This window comes from Giraffa tippelskirchi, chromosome 3 (genome assembly GCF_054371585.1).
Source record: "Giraffa tippelskirchi isolate mGirTip1 chromosome 3, T2T-mGirTip1v1.2.pri, whole genome shotgun sequence".
In the NCBI taxonomy this organism is placed as follows: domain Eukaryota; kingdom Metazoa; phylum Chordata; class Mammalia; order Artiodactyla; family Giraffidae; genus Giraffa; species Giraffa tippelskirchi.
This window is the reverse complement of record NC_137277.1, coordinates 16,190,503-16,211,537: the sequence shown is the minus strand read 5'-3', so window position 1 is coordinate 16,211,537 and position 21,035 is coordinate 16,190,503. Positions and strand designations below refer to the sequence as shown.

Here is a 21,035-nt window from a genome sequence, read left to right as displayed (position 1 = left end):
GAAAAGCTGTGACCAACCTAGACAGCATATTTAAAAGCAGAGACGTTACTTTGCTGACAAAGGTTCGTCTAGTCAAAGCTATGGTTTTTTCAGTAGTCATGTATGGATGTGAGAGTGAGACTATAAGGAAAGCTGAGCACTGAAGAATTGATGCTTCTGAACTGTGGTGTTGGAGAAGACTCTTGAGAGTCCCTTGGACTGCAAGGAGATCATACCGGTCAATCCTAAGGGAAATCAGTCCTGAATATTCATTGGAAGGACTGATGCTGGAGCTGAAACTCCAATACTTTGGCCACCTGATGTGAAGAACTGACTGATTGGAATAGATCCTGATGCTGGGAAAGATTGAAGGAAGGAGGAGAAGAGGACGACTGGGATGAGGTGGTTGGATGGCATCACAGACTCAATAGACATGAGTTTGAGCAAGCTCCGGGAGTTGGTGATGGACAGGGAGGGCTGGTGTGCTGCAGTCCATGGGGTCGCAAAGAGTCAGACACGACTGAGCGACTGAACTGAACTGGGAATGAGGGAAACAACTGGTTCAGAAGTCATACCATTTCCAAACAAACTTCTCCTCTGTCTACTGTAAATAATTAACATCCTTCTCCCCGCCACAAGAGTTTCCTTCTAAAATGAAATCAGAGCTTGTCATTTTCTGCTTAAAAGCTCAGTCCCTTAGTATGGTCCTCTGCCTTCTCCCCTTGCTGACCCTCACCACCTCTGTGCCTCTCAGTTGGAGAGCTTCTAGTCATTAGTGTTTAGAGTTCCATCAAACATGACTTCTACTCTGGGGGCTTCCTGGGCACCTCACTCCCTACCCACTGGACCAAGAGTTTTGGTCTGTGGTTTCTAGATGATGCTAGCTCCACAAAAACAAGGGCTGTCTTCTTTATCACCGTACCCCAGCAGATAGGATAGCACCAGCACATCACAGCTGCTCACAGAACAGTTGTTGAATGAATGAGTGAAAGCCATGGGCTTTATTTTTCTCTTCTAGCAGTGACAATCTCAGAACGAGTGCTATCAAAGAAGATGCATTTGTAGCCATTAAGCTAACAGTTGTGCATCAGTTCCATATATATATATATTTTTTAATCTGAGGTCTACAGCTTTATGAGCTTTTTCTTCTAATCCATCTTTATAAGTTGACTATGTCAGCATCATAAATAGGAAACACATTTTCTGCAGAGAAGGCTGAAATGCTGGTGGACTCAATCTGTTCTGAGATTTTTGAGGTTTATCCATTCAGACCAGGGTTATCTGGGTCACCACTCAGCTCCCGTGTGTGTCTCTCTCTCACACACATACACATACTGCCACCCAGGACTAAGCAGGGGGTTGAAATATTTTCTTTTCTTTTCCCATTTATCCCTGGAAACTTCCAAACCACATGAGAGGTGAGAATGCCTCTCTCATTAAGGTGACTGGAGCTGGAAGTTTTCCGCAGGGTGCCCTCTGTCTGGTGGCATACGAGCCCCCACTAACCAGAGTTTTAGCAGAACTCGAGACTCAGAATCTGCTGAGAGCCCAGCCCAGCACTGTCTTTATTATCATTTTGCCACTGTTTCCCAGCCACATCGGGGACCTGAGCTGCAGCTCCCAAGAGCCTCTCAATCTCAAGTTTTTTGCTCTTCTACGTGTAGCAGGACTTTGCAGGGCAGCGCTGCATTGTTAAAAAGTCAGTGTGACTTCTCAGGCACAGAGGGCACCTCCATGGGTCTCCACGCAGCCCCGCCAAGGCCCTGAGCCCATCAGAATCATAACTCTTTGGATCAAGTCACTTCCGCACCACCCAAGCAGCAAAGACGAAGTGAAGCCAACATCTGAGCAGGTTGTACTTGTTATGTGGTTGACACGTGGGTTCTTTCCTCTGCCAAGATGTCCATCCCTTTGATGCTCTGCCAAGATTTCAAGGTGAAGATCCTAGCCCAGGAAGGAGGAACTGGAGACGATAAGTCATAGCATGCGCTCAGAGGACACGGGCAGTGAGCCCACACCTGCCAAGCTGAGCTGGCCGTTTGGGGTGAGGGAGCACATCTCGACACCCAGCCTCCAGGATTGGTCGAGCCTAGACAATCTCCAAAAGTCAGGCTTAGGGAGTTGTGACTCAGAGGCTTTTGTGTTGGCTTAAGTCCAACCCTCTTTCTCCTCGATTCACTGCAGTCGTTTTTATTTTGATTTGATTTGATTTGATTTTTTATTTTTTTGGCCTTGTCCCATGGCATGCAGGAATCTTAGTTTCCCCCAACCAGAGGTCAAATCCAAGCCCCCTGCATTGGGAGCACAGAGTCCTAACCACTGGACCATCAGGGAAGTCCCTCATTTGCATTTATTAAGTGCTTACTGTGTGCCAGGCTCTGTGCTAAGCACTGAGGCTACAAAGGCCATAATCTCACCAGTCTCCACCACTGTTTGAACTTGATTTTCTTTTTTTTAAATAGAAAAAGGAAATTTCTGCTTCCTTTTGGAAGATGTAAAAGAAGTCTTCATTTTACCAGTGATAAAGAGCACAATAATTCTAATGGAGAAATTAAAGGAATTCACATTGTTTTAAACTTGGGTATCAGTGAAGGAGAATGTGAGACTGTCTGAGAAGCAAGTACCCCTGGTATAATTGGAGGTAGGAGGGTACAGGAAGTCTTAGGCAGGATTTGACTTAGAGCTTTCCCTTTGAGTTGGTTAACTGGGGAACTCTTTGGAACTCAGCCTCCAGGCCCCTGGGTTAGAGTTTTTCTGAACTAAGAAATCCTTGGCAGCCAGTTCATTGGTCTCACTGATGTAAATATCTGCTGGATTGTCTCTTAAGGGAGAATGAAGGGAACAGAGATGTGTCTAACTTTCCCAATAACTGTCAAGGGTGAGAGATTAAATGCTTTTTGCTGAGTACAACGGGCCCCCAGAAGGGGAACAAAGAGATGAAATGAGCAAATATTGTCATACATAGCTGCACCCTTCAGTACAAAGTGCTTCTTTCGAATAACTCTGCTCCCTCAAATTAAAAATATTTCCATGTCAGTCTGTATCTTGGTGGTTGAGGGTGGTCAGAATTTTCAGTTATCTCCATATGGCCAGATTTAACATAGCTGCCTCCCGCTGGGGTGCATGGTGCAGTTCAGTTTGTTGTTGTGTTGTTATTGTCATTTTTTTCCCTTTTCCCTCTGTCCATCTGTTTCTTTCTGAGAGTATAATGCAGCTGTTTGGTAATAGGCTCCAATTTACCAGTGCTGGGTGCCTCTGGGAGAATAAGAACTGGTTTGCTGGTGTGGGGCAAAGCCCCTGCTGCCAAAGTGCTCCCTGGTGACAGCCACCAAAGCTGGGGCAGGAAGTCTGCAAGGAGAGGGTCAGGGTAAGGGTCCCCCAGAGCTGCTGCATCACAGGGTCTCCATGAGGCCAGTTCCATTAGAGACAGAAGCTTGTGGAGGCCTCTGAAAGTGGCCAGAGCAGTAGGTGAGAAGGAAAGCCCTGGGAAGAAGAACATTCTTCAGTGGAGCTTCTTTTAAACCGCTTCCTCCGAAGCCTGGGTGACAACACAGATGCCGCCAGTGCTCCCAGGAGGAGAACAACGTGGTGACCATACTGTCATTCCAAAGGCCCTCCTGATTGTGCAGGACAGTGTGAGTCATCTCCTGGGCAACTGCCTTTCCTTCCCCTGCCCCCCAGTCCCCTTTGCAAGTTGGATGACGTCCTGTTCATTAATCCAGGTGAATGGCACTAGAAAAGCAAGGGGTATCCCACCCAGTGAGAGGCTTCGATGATATTTGAGTGGCTCCCTTTGTGTGTGGGAGTGGCAATCCCATCACCTTAGCCAGGAAGACTTGGTCCCAGCAGGGCTGCAGAGAAGTCTGCCATTCCCATGATCTTCGAGAACATATCCTCTGTGAAGACGCAGTGTGAGACCTTGGGTGTTGACACAATCAATGAGAAGTAGGACACCCTCACCTTTAAGAAGCCCGTGATCTGGTTGGGAGGATAAAGACTGACAGCATAGGCTAAATGACAACCTAACCTGAGGCAGCAGGAGAAAGGCCTTCTCCATGTGGGATTCACTCCCCCAAAATTCCTCTTCTCTGCCATCATCGCGTGAATCAAGAAGGGGGCAGCCCCATAAACAGAAGTGGTCAGGGGGGACTTTATAGGAGTAATGAAGTCTGAACTGGGCCTTTAAACAATGTCTACTTTTATTGTTTATCTGTTCACAAAATAATTTGTGATCCTTGTCTAAAAAAAAAAAAAAAAAGTCCAGGATGTCCTTGACAGTTCAGTTAAGATTCCGTGCTTCCAGTGCAGGGGGCACAGGTTCGATCCCTGGTCGGGGAACTAAAATCCCACAAGTTGCAAGGTGCGGCCAAAAAAAAAAGCACAACATGACATAAATGTATAACATCAAAAAAGCAAATGTCCTGTGATACCTAATCACAGAGTTAAGATGTTGTTGAAGTTGGTATTTGTGGTGTTCATACTGTAAACATAACACTGTTTTATAAAATTGAGCTCATAGGAGGCAACTTTGCAACATTCATTTTCTCAATAATGATTTAAGCTTGCTGTCTTTCTGGTGCAGCACGCATCTCTCTGGCAGGCTTTGTAACAACTGTATAATGTGCCAGTGTACAATTATGCCATACCCTTATGGAAATTTAGAGTGTTTCCATTCTTTTGCTGTTACAGTACTGCAGCAACATCCTCCTGCTATATTTTTTTGGCATAGTTTTAATATTTCTGTAGAATACTTTCTAAAAGTCAAATTGTTGTATTAGTGGGTATGCACTTAGGGAGGCCTCCCAGGTGATCATAGCCATTGGGCTTCATCAGCACCACTGATTCACCATTTTGAATCTCTTCTTCCATTCAAATGAGTGGATGGATGGAGAGGTGAGATGAGATGAAGTGAGATGTTGTAAAAGGCAAGGCATTAACATGCTCAGTCCTGGCACATAGTTAACATTTAATAAATGTTCCCTTCTCTCTGCTTTGATGCTGGCGTTGAGATCTGCAGATGTGTTGCTGGTGTGGTTGGTCAGCAGAAACCAAGTGTCTTTGGAAAGTGGCTGCCATGAGTGGGGCTCTGGCCATCAGTTTGCATGTTGCTTTGTACCTGTTGACATGAACGGAGAAAAGAAGCAGAGGATTGATGTCAGTCACTCCAGTTCACAAGATGACAGAGTTCGCTGCAGGTACAGCGAGATCCTTCAGAAAATAGAGCCATTTGTACAGCTGAGAGTTTTTTAAAATGTGTTATTATTTATTACTTCTGTTATTGTTTAACCTGAATTCAGACTGGCATGTGCCTCTGATAGTTCACCCCTAAGAAACTTTAGAGGTTACATTTACTGTTTGTTGTGCCAAATTGGGACACTCTGTGGCCCTGGGGTCCAGGATGCTTCCCGAGGCAGTTTGAGCATTTTATCAACTGATTTCCATAAGCCTTTTACCAAGTGTATTTTACTTTATTTTTTTAATTAATTAATTATGGCTGCACTGGGTCTTTGTTGCTGCACATGAGCTTTCTCTAGTTGCAGCGAGCCGGGGCTACTCTCTCTAGTTGCAGTGCATGGGCTTCTCATTGTGGTGGCTTCTCTTGTTGCAGAACATGGACTCTAGGGTGTGAAGGCTTCAGTAGTTGCAGCATGTGGAATCTTCCTGGACCAGAGATCAAACCCATGCCCCCTGCGTTGGCAGGTGGATTCTTAACCACTGAACCACCAGGGACGTCCCCAAGTGTATTTTAGAAGAATAAGAGTTAAGACTTTAAAAGAAGGAAGCAGGGTCCACAGGGCCCAAGGCTTTCAACCAAAAGTGAACAGATGCAACCAAGCTCTTCTTCAGCCCCATCTCATAGAGAACCTCCCTGTGTACTTTCAAGAAAGCAGACATTAAATCCACACCTTGCTCAGAACTTGGGTCACCTACCTCAGCCCCTGCTATTGTTTTGTCTTATTAAAACACCAGAACTTCTTGACCCTTAGAGCTGAGTTCCCAAATCAGATTAGAATCCCCTTACCTAGAACCCTCTCTGGACCTACCTAACCAGATGCAGAAAGATGGGAAACAAGGATAAATGCACCAGGTTTAGGGGGGAAGAAACCCTCCGAGCAGAGCATCCCAACCTTTTTCGTGGCATGATGCACATAGAAAATGATCAGTTTTGACTGGCATGTCGGGGAGCTCCTCATCACAGAGGACCGCCCGCAGGGTCAGGATGTCCAGTCTTCTCACCCAGGGTCCAAGTAAACCAGTACCTTGTCACATCTATTATCCATTCAAGGTAAGGAAATTCTGCCTAGAAGAGATGCATTTACCATGTCCACATTTTAAAAGCATCTTAATGTTACTTAATTTTGTAGAGGCAAAAGGAAACAGCAACATAAGCCTGGAAGACTGCCCATTCCCCTACCGAGGGAGGGGTCAGTACCTTTGAATTTCATTCCATCTGTTGAGAATCTGATCCCATCTGTCATCTGTAGAGTCATACTCTATGCCTTCCTTGCCAGCCAATAGTCTTTTTATAATATACATTTGTGCAGTTTTCTCCTAAGTTGCTTCTGAGTTGGGGGCCGTCTTCGGTTCATCCAAATTTATTTTCTTTCATTAAAAACCATAGTCAGTGTCAATCAGATCCTCTGGCTAGGTCTTGCCCAAGCCATTTCCCAACTAGCTCTAAGAATCTAGAGTTGTGACTGGGATGATGGGAGTGGCATTTTTTTCCCTTGAGAAATAAGACCTGACCCACTGATTGCCTCCTTCACTTCTTCTAATTTTTTTGCAGACTCCAAGTACAACTGTTCAGCTTCTGCTCCAAAAATATCCAGAAAAGAATAGGTGCTATTAAGTTGCTTGTCTTCATCTTTTATCGGTAAGGGACCCAAAGAAAGACATACAATTACCAGCTCATTAACTTGAGCCTTAGAAGTTTTAATAGATTTCTCACCGAATTGCTAAACCCGACTTCAGAGGGACAGGAACTAACTTTCGAGAAAAAGAAAAGTCCTTGCTAAGTTGTTTTATTCAATTATATCTTTTAATGCTAACTACAAAATAGAATAGATATTGTTTCCATTTTACAGATAGGGAAACTGAGGCTCAGAGAGTCTCAGTAGCTTGCCAATGTTTCAGGAAGCCTTGATTCAAATTCCAAAGATTGTGCTTCTCCTGCCTCACCAAGCTGGCTCCTTCAGGCAAAGCTGAAGGTACAGACACTCTTGTCTGTCTTTAAAAAACACTGCAGATATTTGTTTCCTTATGAAATGTAATTCGCTAACCCCAAATCTCAACGACCGAGTGAGTGGGGAATTGTTGGGAAAGACAGAGTAAGTAAGAGGAAGGGCCTTTCCAGTCCCTTGGTTACCCTCTTTAACTTTTTTTTTTTTTTAATATTTATTTATTTATTTTGGCTATGCTGGGTCTTGGTTGCATCACTCAGGATCTTTAGTTGTGGCATGTGGGATCCATTTCCCTGACGAGGGTTCAAACCTGGTCCCCCTGCATTGGGAGGATGGAGTCTTAGCCACTGGACCACCAGAGAAGTCCCCCTCCTTAGCTTTAATGATCTCATGAAAGTTGACTCCCCATCTTATAGGTAAGTAGTAGTGATTGAAGCAAACCTGGTCGGGAAAAAAACAAAACCTGGCCATCCCACAACTGAGTAATACAGGAGCCCATTAAAGACAAAATAGAAGTCATAGCCCCTAAAGAAAACACCCACCGACTTCCAGTTTGGGAAGCATTCCTTTTCTTGTTTTTATCATCCCCACAGCAGTCCTGTAGTTAAATAATTTGCCCAGGTTCACACAGGTAGTAGTTGCTGAATCAGAAATTCAAACCCATGGATGTCTCATTCCAAAGCTCTTCTGGTCCCCCATTCAGTTCTGCTCCACAGAACCTAGGGCCCCACAGAGGTGCTTCTTGAGCCCAGTAAACAATGACATGAAAGTGAAAGTGGTAGGCACTCGGTCATGTCCAACTCTTTGCGACCCCCTGGACTATAGCCCGCCAGGCTCCTCTGTCCAAGGAATTCTCCAGGCAAGAATACTGGAGTGGGTTGCCATTCCCTTCTCCTGGGGATCTTCCTGACCCAGGGATCGAATCTGGGTCTCCTGCATTCCAGGCAGATTCTTTACCATCTGAGCCACCAGGGAATTCAAATAGTGAAGGTTGAAATAGTACAAGGAATCCACTCTTCATTTTTACCTGCTTTATATATTGGGATTCAAAATAGTATTTTTTTATAAGCTGCAGCTTGTAGCTTTTTATTTAGTTAGTTAGTTAATTAGTTTTGGCTGCCTCAGGTCTTAGTTGCAGCATGTGGGCATCTCACTAGTTTTCGTGTGTGGGCTCCAGAGACCATGGGCTCTGTGGTTGCAGTGCACGAGCTTAGTTGCCCCACAACATGTGGGATCTTAGTTCCCCAACCAGGGATCGAACCCACATCCCCTGCATTGGAAGGCATATTCTTAACCCCTGGACCACTAGGGCAGTCCCCTAAATAATATTATATTTTGAAAAACAAAATGAGTTCCAAAGCTAAAATAAGTTTGAAATCTATTCCACCTTTAAAAATGGGAATCTTTTATTGCCTCCAAATACAGAGCTTATTGACTATCTCTACCCCAGTTTCTGTTCAACAAGTTGGAGGTCCAGGTTTCCCAAAGTAATACCGTATATGAAGAGCAAGCTTAGATTCAGGGACAGTTAATCCAGTGCTGATCACTGTTGCCATGTTGCAACTCATCAAGAATATTTGTTAGTCTATTATCAGCTTTTGATTTCAGGAACTTACGCTATCTATGGGCCAAATTGTGTATCCTCAGTATGGATAGATGATACGGTTAGTTATGTTTCATACCGTGTGTCCAAAGAACACAGCTAAGATCAGAGTGAGTGCAGACAGTCCACAACATGCAGTCCCAGCTCAAAGTCTGTGAACAGAGCCAGGTCCTAACGGCACTCCTTTCTGGAAAGAGCTTGGCTCCCAGACTATTAGGAGAGCTGGTGCCTGGCCTCTCACTGCCGCATGCAGTAAGGCAGGGGATCCTCTCCCAGTGGGCCCTTGAATAACTTTATTGGTTTTGATTAGAGGTGATGTTATACATAAAAAGTCATCTCTGCCTAAAGGAGCAGATTAGCTTTGTGTAACAGGATATTAGGGAGCCATCTCTTTGTTGCTCTGGAATTGGGAACCAGGCCCAAAGCTGAGGACTGCTGCTGCTGCTGCTAAGTCGCTTCAGTCGTGTCCGACTCTGTGTGACCCCACAGACAGCAGCCCACCAGGCTCCACCATCCCTGGGATTCTCCAGGCAAGAATACTGGAGTGGGTTGCCATTTCCTTCTCCAGTGCATGAAAGGGAAAAGTGAAAGTGAAGTCGCTCAGTCGTGTCCGACTCTTAGCGACCCCATGGACTGTAGCCTACCAGGCTCCTCCATCCATTGGATTTTCCAGGCAAGAGTACTGGAGTGGGGTGCCATTGCCTTCTCCGAAGCTGAGGACAAGAAGTTGCAATTCCACATTCCCCAGCAGCTGCTCATCACTGAGGTCAGGTACCCCAGGACTGGCCTAGATGGCTCAGCTGACCCTCTTGTCACGGCGCTTGTCTTCCATCTCTCCCCCATTCCCAGTCTGTATTTGGAGATGGGGAGGCGAGCTCTCAGAGTCATTTTGGGTATCCTTGCCTACTCCCAAAGCCATGTGAAGGGAGTATTCCAAGAGAATTAATTACAGAAATTGGAGTGAAAGTGAAAGTCACTCAGTTGTATCCGACTCTTTGCGACCCCATGGAGTATCTGGTGGGAAAAAAAAAAAAAGCTATTTGCCAAGTTGGGGACCTGCATATCCACACGCAACTCTGCCATCTCATGAGTCTGGGGCAAAGCTGCAAAGTGGCCCTAGAAGTTGGTAGGGGAACAGAGAGACTGATGATGCCTGCTTCCCATCTGGAGATGTCTAAAGAAGGAGGCTGTGGAAGGAGCCTGTGACAAGGGCGCTGAGATAGAGCTATGTAGAGTGAGTCTGGAAATAGGAAGGGGGCATTCTTTAGAGGTTTTGTAGTGAGGGAATTTCTGTTTGCTCTGAGACCCACAAATTCTCCAATTCTCTGATACCAACCAGGTGTCAATAATTCAGTTCAGTTCTGACACTTCCTGGCTTTAGCATCACATAGCACAAGTTCAAGGACTGAGTCCTACAAGACCACTTGCATTTCAGATGCCAGTCACAAGCCCAAGGCCACCACAGTATGGTTATTTTTCCCTTCCTCCCACAGCATCATCCTCACATTCGAGAATTTGCTGGAAAGGCTCACAGAACTCAGGAAAACAGTTGACTTACATTTATTCGTTTTTCAGAAAGAGTACAGTTTAGGAGCAGCCGTATGGAAAAAATGCATAGGGCAAGTATGAGGGAGGGAGGTACAAGCTTGCATGCCCTCTCCAGGCATGCCCCCCACCCCACCCACAGCCCCGGCTTGGAGATGTGTTCACCAACCCGGAAGCTCTCCAGATCTCATTATCAAACAATTGTATATTTCAGTTGCCAGCCTCTCTCTCCCCACCCCAGAGGACAGCCGACTAAACACTTAATCTTTCTGAAACCCAGCCCCTTCCTGAGGCCATCTAGAGACCGCACCCTGAGTCACCTCACATATATTTCATCTATCACAAAGATTAAATGAGAGAGTATACTCAGAGTGCTGGATCCAGACACTGGTTCCCAGCAAGTATTTGATGAGCATTAACTGGTTTCATGACTTTTCCCGCCTTCCATCCTCCACTTTCTCCTGACCACCCCTCTGAGGGTTCTCTTTTGCCTTCTCCTTTTCCATAGCCCCTAAAAGGCATCACCCTCAAGGCTAGAGGCCTTTGACTGCTCTTTGGTTTTGTGGTTTGCTCAAATTTTCCATTCTCATGCTTCCTCTTCTTCAAGTAGAGAGTCTTGAGTTTTTCTGGCCTTGAATTAGAACCGAGAAGGGCTCAGAACACCCACCAAAACACTCCCCCCACCACCACAGCCACGTTTTTCTCTGCCCTTCTGCATGTCAGACACACCTTCTGAGTCAAGCTCCTTTAAGTGAGTCGCTTTGCAGAGGACTAGCACAAATCACTCTGTGTTTGCGGTACACGCTAGTGCCAAGAGCAAATGCTTTAAAAATAGAACTTTAGGTATTAACTGCTAACAAAGCAAGAATTGGCTGCTTCTGGCCACAATTTGCATTTAGGGTTTTATTTTTTTAAACTGATGCATAGCAGGTGACCTTTTAGTAAAGTTTTCGGTCAGTTCTCAAGTGCACTGTGATGAAAGCTCCTTAGTTCTGTTGGGTTTTTTTTTTTTTAAATACCTTTATGAGATCCAGCTCATGTACCGTACAATTCACCCATTTAAAGTATAGAATTCAGTGGATTTTAGTATATTCACAGATGTGGGTAACCATCATCCCAGTCAAATTGTAAACATGTTCAGCAGCCCAATAAAGAAACCCTGTATGCTTTGGCAATCACACCCCCTATGCTTTTACCCTCAATCCCAACCCAGCCCTAGGCAGTCACTAATTTTCCTGTCTCTGAATTTCCCTGTTCACTTCATATGAATAGAATCCTTTAATATGTGGTCTTTAGGGACTAACTTCTTTGAAAGCTCTTTACTTTTTCTGTGCATCCCTTTTAGGATTCAAGTTCAAGAAATGTTGGTCCAGGGAATCCCCTGGTAGTCCAGTGGTTAGAACTCCACGCTTTCACTACCAAGAGCCCTGGGTTCAGTCCCTGGTGGGGGAACTAAGATCTGCAAGCTGTGCAAAAGAAATATTGGTCCAAATTAGGGGCTAAATCTTAACCTGATCGAAAGGGCCATTCATGGAAGGGGAATGAAAATAACACCACCTTGGAGTCTTCAAGAAAATTCCCAAATGCAAGGAAGAAAATCTGATGTTTTTCAGATGGGTTAGTTCATCCTTACTTAAGGGCTGAGCCTTATAGTTACATAATGTAGCATTTCCTATCCAGTGACTGCTTAGCCCTTGTTCATTTAACATTTATCAAAGACTTCTAATTTCAATTAACAGGGCAAGCCCCTGTTGGCTATATAGTCCTTTGTGGTTCAAATTGAAAGAGTAATTAATCACAGAGACTTTATATCTCAGTGAATGTCGGCCAATAATATTGCCTCAGAGATGCAAGCTGTGCTCCAGCCAGGCTGAGATCTCCTGCGGGTTTCTCCTTGCACCTCCCAGGTATGAGACAGATCCTGACAAATGCAGGGACACAGTTTCACGTCGGCTGCACTAATCAAAGCCCTTAGCGTCATCTTTGTTCTGCTTTGTCCAAGTGCGAGGTAGGTGAAACCTGAAGGTGTGACTGACCCCGGGGTGAGGAAGGAGGAAGCCTTCTAAAGAAGATGCACCCGCGCCAAAGGAAGGGTGGCCAGTAAGGTCCATCTGGCCTCGTGGAAAAGCCTTGGCACCAGCTCAGCTCCCTCCATACAGATGGGCTTTAACGACAAGCGTCCAATTTGCCATCTGCCAGGCCTAGGGAGCACCGACGGGATTCAGAGCCAGGGGTCTCGCTGTGGATGAATTTAGAAGCCCCTGGCCAGAGGAACTTGCAGACTGGCACATGCTCAGCTAGCCAGCCGCGGGGCGGAGCCCTCAAAGCAAGAGCATTGACCAAGTGGGTGAACACGCTATGGAGGAGTCAGAGGGGAACCTAGATTTCCCTTGTGAAAACCTCTCTGACATGGTGTTAGAGGTTGACCTGGGTGCCCCCCCAAAAATGATATGTTGAAGTCCTGACCCTCGGTACCCGAGAGTGTGACCTTATGTGGAAATAGGGTCTTTACAGAGGTAGTCAAGTGAAAGTGAGGTTCGGTGCGCCTAATCCGATATGACTGTGTCCTTAGGAAAGGGGGCAGTTTAGATGCAGAGTCAGACGTGCACGGAAGGAAGATAATGTGAAGACACACGGGTGAATACCATGTGACCAGAGTATACATCTGCAAGTCAAGAAACACCAAAATTCTCAGCAAACCAAACCACCAGAGCTAGCACAGAGGGGCGGGACAGATTCCCCTTCACAGCCCACAGCGGGATCTCAGACCTCTGGCCTCCAGAATCCTGAGAGAGTATATTTCTGCTGTTTAAGCCAGCCCATTTGTGGTACTTTGTACAGCCACCTTAGCAAACTTACATACATCTGGGTTCCCCATTAGGGAAACAAGCTCCACCCTAGCTGGAAAGATTACTGAAAGGAAAGGATTGCATTTATCTCTGTGTAGGTCTCAGCTCTTCAGGAGGAAAGCTATTAATAACCCCTAGGATGCTCAGATTGTCAGATTCAAGGCTGGCCCATCCCGACACGGGGAGCTAGCCACCCAGGGTGTCCACCTGCCAGGGAAGCTCCCAGCTTGCATAGACCATCTCCTGTGTGTTCCCTCATGTAGTTCCAGAGCCTGGTGCCATCAGTAAAATCCCTTCCTCTAAGGGAGCAGCCTACAGTGGGGCAATCTGCCTTGCTCTCTGCTTTGTCAACTTTCTTCCTGAAACATAAGAGAAAGAGGGAAAGGAATTGGTTCTAATGTTGAAGACTGTCTTTTGTCCTTGGCCCAGAACCTAGTCATAAGCATTCAATAAGCAAAAACCCTTTTCTTGGGATTTCTTTCACCCCCATCATCACGGACACTGATGAGCAACAGCTTCCAGAAAATGGAAATGCCCAACTGCCTCTCAGGGGCACAAAGACACCAGTATGATGGTGGGCAGCCGTATTTTTTGGCACTCATTTTTCTATACACTCAACCACAGGATGACAATGAAGTAATCATACAGCGCTGAAGATATTCCCGCTTCCTTTCTTCTGAGGAGCTTAATGAGATTAGAGGAAATTGAATTGTGGTATCTCTCAAGGATGTTTCAGTATCATATGCTTCTTATCACTCTGGGGCATCTGTGTCTCATGCATCACCTATCGGGTATTGGGCTGTGGACTTCCCGACATTATCCAGCTTAAGCCCTGCAGCAGTCCCACAATGGAGTTAGTGTTAACACCTTCGTGCAGATGAGGAGACTGAAGCTCCCGTCTGACAGATTGTGCCAGAATTTCAGATGAGAATCTTCATAGTCTCGGTGCAGGGAGCCCAGGTCTGGGAGTCGATTTGACCTGAGCTTGAGTCCTAGAGGACTGTGGATACATCAGCTATTGTCTCTGAACTTCAGGCTCCTCATCTGGAGCACAGAGATGACATTTGTACCTTAGAGTAGTGGTTAAACCTCAGCACCTGGGAAGCTTCTGAAATGCTGGATGCAGAGACCCCACCCAAGACAAATTTGATCAGAGGCATTGGGGATTTAACCTTACTCCTCAGCCTCTGAGGTTTCTCTCACAGTTCTGGATGACAGAAGTTCGTGACGGTGGGGCTCTAGGGGGAAATCCTTTCTTGCCTCTTCTAGTTTCTCTTGGCTCCAGGAGTTCCGTGGTTTGGGGGGCCTTTACCTGTCCCCTTTTCTTGTGTGTAAGGAATAGACTCCAACCTCCATGACCTTCCCTGAGTCCCAAAGGGCAGATTCTAACCATTGCAAATCATTCAAAAAAGCTAAGATGATAGCATCTAGTCCCATCACTCATGGCCAATAGATGGGGAAGCAATGGAAACCATGACAGACTTTATTTTCTTGGGCTCCAGAATCACTGTGGACGGTGACTGCTGCCATGAAATTGAAAGATACTTGCTCCTTGAAAGAAAAGCTGTGACAAAACTAGGTAGCGTATTAAAAAGCAGAGACATTACTTTGCTGACAAAGGTCCATATAGTCAAAGCTATAGTTTTTCCAGTAGTCATGTATGGATGTGTAAAGAAGGCTGAGTGCCCAAGAATTGATGCTTTTGCACTGCGGTGTTGAAGAAGACTCTTGAGAGTCCCTTGGACTGCAAGGAGATCAAACTAATCAATCAATCCTAAAGGAAGTCAATCCTGAATATTCATTGGAAGGACTAATGCTGAAGCTGAAGCTCTATACATTTTTGGCCACCTGATGTGAAGAGCTGACTCACTGGAAAAGACCCTGATCCTGGGCAAGATTGAAGGCAGGAGGAGAAGGGGACGACAGTGGACGAGATGGTTGGATCACATCACTGACTCAATGGACATGAGTTTGAGCAAGCTCTAGGAGATGGTGATGGACAGGGAAGCCTGGCGTGCTACAGACCATGGGGTTGCAAAGAGACCTGACTGAGCAACTGAACAACAACAATCAGGGAAGGGCGGGGATGCAGAAACAAGGGAGGAGACCACCTGAGGCCAGATTCAAGGAACCGAAGAAACTCACCAGGAGACCATCTAAGGTCAGAGTAAAGGACTACGGGCTCTGCATACACCCCATCCTTATTAGCAACTCCACCCTTAAAGCATTGCTATAAAACTCCTCACCAAATCCTCCCAGGTTGGAAACTCACAGTTTTTGAGGCACAAGCCCACTTTGCCCCCCTCTGCCTGGCAAAGCAATAAAGCTGTTCTTTTCTGCTTCACCCAAAACTATCTGCAAGATTTGATTCAGCACCGTTGCACAGAAGCCAGCTTTTCAGCATCAAGATGAAGTTGGAGGTTTATAAATTTTATTTTAAAATAAGAAAACCTGGAAATGAAAGTTTAAAACATAAAACAATCCAGTTATTGTATTAAAAATAAATGATATCACTGAGCTTGAGTCAGAATCAAAATACTATATGATACAAAATACAATCAGAATACAAAATACTATAGCCATAGAAAGAAACACAAACTAGAAATTTTAAAAATAAAAAAGACTTTAGAAGTTGTAAGAAAGGTCAACTGCTGTATGAATGGGACAGTTTAGATATTTATGTTCACAAACCCAAGTGAGAGAATGAGATTTGAAGGTAAGGATTTCAAGAGAAATGAGTACTTGGGGAAAAGGTAGGGAAAATGAATAGAGGGGGAGGGATAGACTGTGTAAAGGGGGACATTTGCAGTGACCAGAATACTTCAAATAAGACCTGGTGGTTGGGTTGGATTTTTAAATTTTTTATTTGTATATTTATTTATTTTGCTTATTGTCATCCAGAGGCATTCAGCTGAATGTTCATTTCTGATCTTGAGTTTTGAATTAATGGAGTCCTCTGGTAAATCCTTCTCCCTCGCTTCCCTCCAGCTCTTTGAAAGTGAATCCCTAATTATAGGCCATGTATGAGATTTACTAGATGAAATCAGCAGCTGTGGATATGACACCAGACTCTCAAAAAATCATCACACTGTTACCATAAAAAGCCCACTTGTTAATTGCTTCTTTGGCATCTGGCTATAACAAAAACACCCTTTCTCTAAAACTAAATGTAGTGGAAAGAACATTGGACTAGAACTAGGGGAGACTAGTATTCTTGTCCCAAACCTGTTACCAAGCGCCAGTGGTTTGAAGACAAAAAACATTTCATTCTTTGAGGCCTCAGTATCCTTATCCATAAAATCAAGGATATGAAGTCAAATTACCACTTCCAACTGAAAAATCCCATTCTGCATCTTAAAAATACAATACACTCTTCTAACTTTTTCCCAAAGCTTTATTTCATGATAGCCTTATATCATTTTACAACTTTGTAGTTCCATGAGGAAAAGGAACCACATACAAATTTAAGCATCTGCATAGTTTTCACTCTGCAGGCAGTACTTTTCTGGTCTTACTCAGATCCGAAGTTTGTTGTGAGGCCCCACAAGTCTTAATGACTGTGGAAATGCAGTCTACCAGCGTTTCAAATTTAATATTACAGAGCCTTATTTTATTCTTGAGATGTCTGGAATCTACACGAAGATTCTACAGTAGGTATCGTTTCAAGTTCTGCAGTGGTCAGCTGAAAGAAAAAGTTGGGGCTAGTCCATGAATCAGGTACTAGTGTAGGGAGGGTGAGTGTGGGGTGCACCCAGCTGACCCAGGGGCCTCCATATTAAGGCCTTTCTCAGGCCCACTGCACAGGACCTGAGACAAGTGAAGGCAGCTCAGGCCACGACCACACTTGCTTTGTTTGCTGGGTCCTTTGTCTCTTACATGTCTGGGTTGCCAGGAGCTTTGGCCTCTTGCTTTCAACTGCTTACTGGCTCTGCAACTATCCTTTGTTTACGCAGTTGCTAACCAGAGTAGGGCAACCATCGCTCAGGTTCGCGAGGGTTTGCCTTTATGTATTCTGATCGGCCACAATGTGGAAGCCATGTCTTTTGAGCTTCAAGATAGTTGTTGGTGTGCTCATTATTCACCATCACTTCCCTCTTGTGGGAAAGTCAAAGGGCAGATGGGAAAAGAAACCAGATTCCCCTGTTTAACTTCAACTTTTGTATTTTAAGTTGCAAGGATGGCTTGGCAGTGTACATTTCCTTGTGTATAGTTTTCGGGCATGTAGCTACTGGTATGAACTTTTGAGAGTACTGGGAAAGAACAAAGCAGCATTCCTTCCCTTTTGTCTTTGGAGATCCAGTTATTGCTTCTGTTTGGAATCCACATGAGGTTTCTGTTTTGTTCTTTTGCTAAGTAACAGTTCATCCCAGAATTTAGCAGCTTATGGGAATTCCCTGGCGGTCCAGTGGTTAGGTCTCTGTGCTTTCACTGCCTGGGTTCAATCTCTGGTTGGGGAATTCAGATCTCACAAGTGGCACAGTGGGGGGGGAAAAAAAGGAATATATAGGAATATATAAGCCAGTAATAGGATGACTGACTAGCCATTTAGGAAAACAGAATTGAGTGATTTAAAACAACGGTGTGGTAGTTCTCACAATTCTGCCATCTCAACTGGGCTTAGCTGGACAGGATCTCCTGTCCCTCATGGTATAGGCTTGAGCTGAAATATTACAGATGGCTTTATCGTTCATGTGCCTGACTTCTCAGCTGGAATGAGTGAGCCTGTCTCCACGTGGCCCTCCATGTGGCATGCTTGGCTTGGGCTTCCTCACTCCATGATGGTCTCAGGATACTCAAACAAGACATTCTGCATTGTGGCAGACTTCTGGTTTCCAGCTTCTCTTAAAGACCCAAACTGACACAGTGTCTCTTCTGCCACATTCTTTCAGTCAAAGCAAGTCACAGACCAGTCTAGATTCATGAGGAGGGGAAGCAGCCTCTACAACTTGGTGAGAGGAGCAACACGCAGGCACAGTGAGGGAGGGAGCGAATAGGGGCCATCTTTGGAGATTAGCTCCTGTAATCTCCCTCGTGGTATTCTCTTGATTTGTTGGTCTTCTCTCTTTGTTCTTACTGGCATTTTGTGGTGTAGGAACACAAGTCAGGCAGGAATTAGTTGCATCGTCTTAAACATCAGATCTTTTACCAACGATTCCAGGGTGCTTTGGAAAGGCACTGCTGTCTCTTTCCTGGACTGTAGGGCTGAGTATCAGAGGCTTCACTGACTGCCTTGGGAAGTACAATAATGGCCAACATCAGTTGAGCACTTGCTATGGGCCAAACTCCATGCTTATGCCTTTTTCATATATAACGTTATCATCATCATCTTCCCAGGTCTATACATATAATTTCAGTGGCAGTTCCTGGGTTGGTTCAGGTGACAGCATGGCATAGTTGGTACTGAAGATTCAAAAATGCTGTGTAGCCACACTCGAGATCACCAGCCCTTCCCTCCCCAGAAGTACCTTCCTTGAGATACTTCTTATGGTGACTGGTTTCTTTCACTTAGCTTTCCATATTCATTTGTTTCATATAAATGATGGTTGAACTTTTAAGTTATCATCTCTTTGGTGTATTTTTTTCCCCCCAGGATCCTAAACACTTCAAGTCAGAGAAGACAGGACGGGGACAGTTAAGGGAAGGCTGGAGAGATAGTCATCAGCCCATCATGTGTTCCTACAAGCTGGTGACCGTGAAGTTCGAGGTCTGGGGGCTTCAGACCAGAGTGGAACAGTTTGTACACAAGGTAAGTGAATGGTTGGCAGTTCCTGGGCTGTGGGCAAAGTAACTGTCTTTGTTGTGAGTTGGAGTGCCCAATGCCCAACAGATGTATAAGCGCTGAACCAACACAAGTTACCTGCATCTAGAAAACCCTGTTTCCATGAAAATGAATTTTGCCTACTGTTTAACTTTCTTCTACTAATAGATATCTTACACTTCATCTCTCATTTTGTGACTTCCATGTCTATTGGGTGAGTATCCTCAGGAAGTTGGGCTCTCAAAGTATGGTTCTCTCGGGCTAACCTAGTCCCAAAGAGAAGTTCTTGTACTTGGTACTTGGGCAAGTACTTGGGTACTTGGGTTCCAGGCAGAGGCACAGGGTTTATCTGTGTGCACTGTCCCCCCAAGGATAGTCCTTGCTCAAAAGATCCTGCAAATGTAGACACCTGAGGTAGAAGATGCCCCAAGAGACAGAAGAAGAAACCCCAGTGATCCCATTAGATGATGTACCCCAGCATTTCTGCCCTTTTAATAACTCTGTTACCAAAGAATTATTGGCAAGCTCAAAACACAGGTTTTAGTTGTATACCTCCTTTGGCTAAACATGTTAATTTTGTAGCAGGAACCCATTTAATGATGATTTAAATTTATTGGGTGCTTCTAACATAACTCTTCCAGTAGTCATGTATGGATGTGAGAGTTGGACTATAAAGAAAGCTGAGCACAGAAGAATTGATGCTTTTGAACTGTGGTGTTGGAGAAGACTCTTGAGAGTCCCTTGGACCACAAGGATATCCAACCAGTCCATCCTAAAGGAGATCAGTCCTGGGTGTTCACTGGAAGGACTGATGTCGAAGCTGAAACTCCAATACTTTGGCCACCTGATGCGAAGAGCTGACTCATTCAAAAAGACCCTGATGCTGGGAAAGATTGAGGGCAGGAGGAGAAAGGGATGACAGAGCTTGAGATGGTTAGATGGCATCACCAACTCTATGGACATGAGTTTGGGTAAACTCCAGGAGTTGGTGATGGACAGGGAGGCCTGGCGTGCTGCGGTTCATGGGGTCGCAAAGAGTCGGACACGACTGAGCGGCTGAACTGAACATAACACTTATCCTCATGGAAATTAATTGGAAATGCAGTGCTGAGCATTGCCCTTTGTAACTCCTATTTTCTTGAGAATAAGTACTATCCAAGTTGTCCCTACATTCCAGATAGGCTGGATATCTGTTTATTTTTCCACTTAAAAACTGATAAAGAATAGCTTTCTGAAATTCTTTTGGGGGCACTGGAATTTAACCTTAATGCACTGAGCTGTTTGTTACTTAGATGGATTTGTCTACTGAGCTTGGGGAGCCAGTTGATAGTAAAATGTGTAAATCTTGAATTTGGGTCCAAGAAATAGATTGAACTTGCTTTCCTGATAATAGCAGGGCCTGGAGCAAATTTGAGACAGAGAAATGTACTAATCTGCTGAGCTCCAGAATCCATTTCTGCCCAGCCAGAGGTGAGAGCCAAGTGGCACGGATAGAAATCAAGTTCTGGGACCTGCTGTTTTCCTGCTGTGTCCCAGTTATTAAGCAGGAAGACAGTCTAGGCTCCCAGAGTAAATATTTTCCAGCCTCAGCTCTGTGTCTGTCTCTGAGAGTATATTCTTGACTTCCTACAACATCCCACCTTTTTTTAAAAAACCCCAAATGATCTCCTCTTACTGGGGCCACTACCATAGTATGTTTCATTATCTCATCTTCTCACAAAACATATTTAGATTGCCACAGGGGTCATTGTGTTTCTTTTCTAGTTTTGAGAATCCGTTTCTTTAAAATACCTGTAAGAATTACGCTCTAGCAATAGGCATTCCCGTTGCCCATTTCCAAATATAATGAAGTGTCATCAACACCCCCAAAACACACCTGCTGAGGCACACGAGCCACTAATGAGAATCTGAGGCTCTTATTTGCATGGGTTTCAAGTGCCAGGGATGCCTTTCTCTGAACACCTTTGTTTTTGAAGAATCTATTCACAGTTAATGGGAAAAAAATGTTCGAAAGCGAGCCATTAGCACATTATTGAATTCTTGTTTCCAGCAGACAGCTGTGTTGTGCTTAATGCAATAGGGAGTATTTACTGATGCCTCAATGTTGTTCTTTTAATTTC

At 44.9% G+C, this 21,035-nt stretch overlaps 1 protein-coding gene across 1 annotated transcript in view; it reads left to right on the top strand.

Annotated features, from left to right (window-relative positions):
- PITPNC1 (phosphatidylinositol transfer protein cytoplasmic 1) overlaps positions 1-21,035 on the top strand; it is a 145,697-nt gene that overhangs the window by 105,917 nt on the left and 18,745 nt on the right. Inside the window, exon 8 of the mRNA XM_081583197.1 lies at positions 18,748-18,903. Coding sequence (XP_081439323.1) covers positions 18,748-18,903 — 156 coding nt within the window. The remainder of the gene's footprint in view (positions 1-18,747; positions 18,904-21,035) is intronic.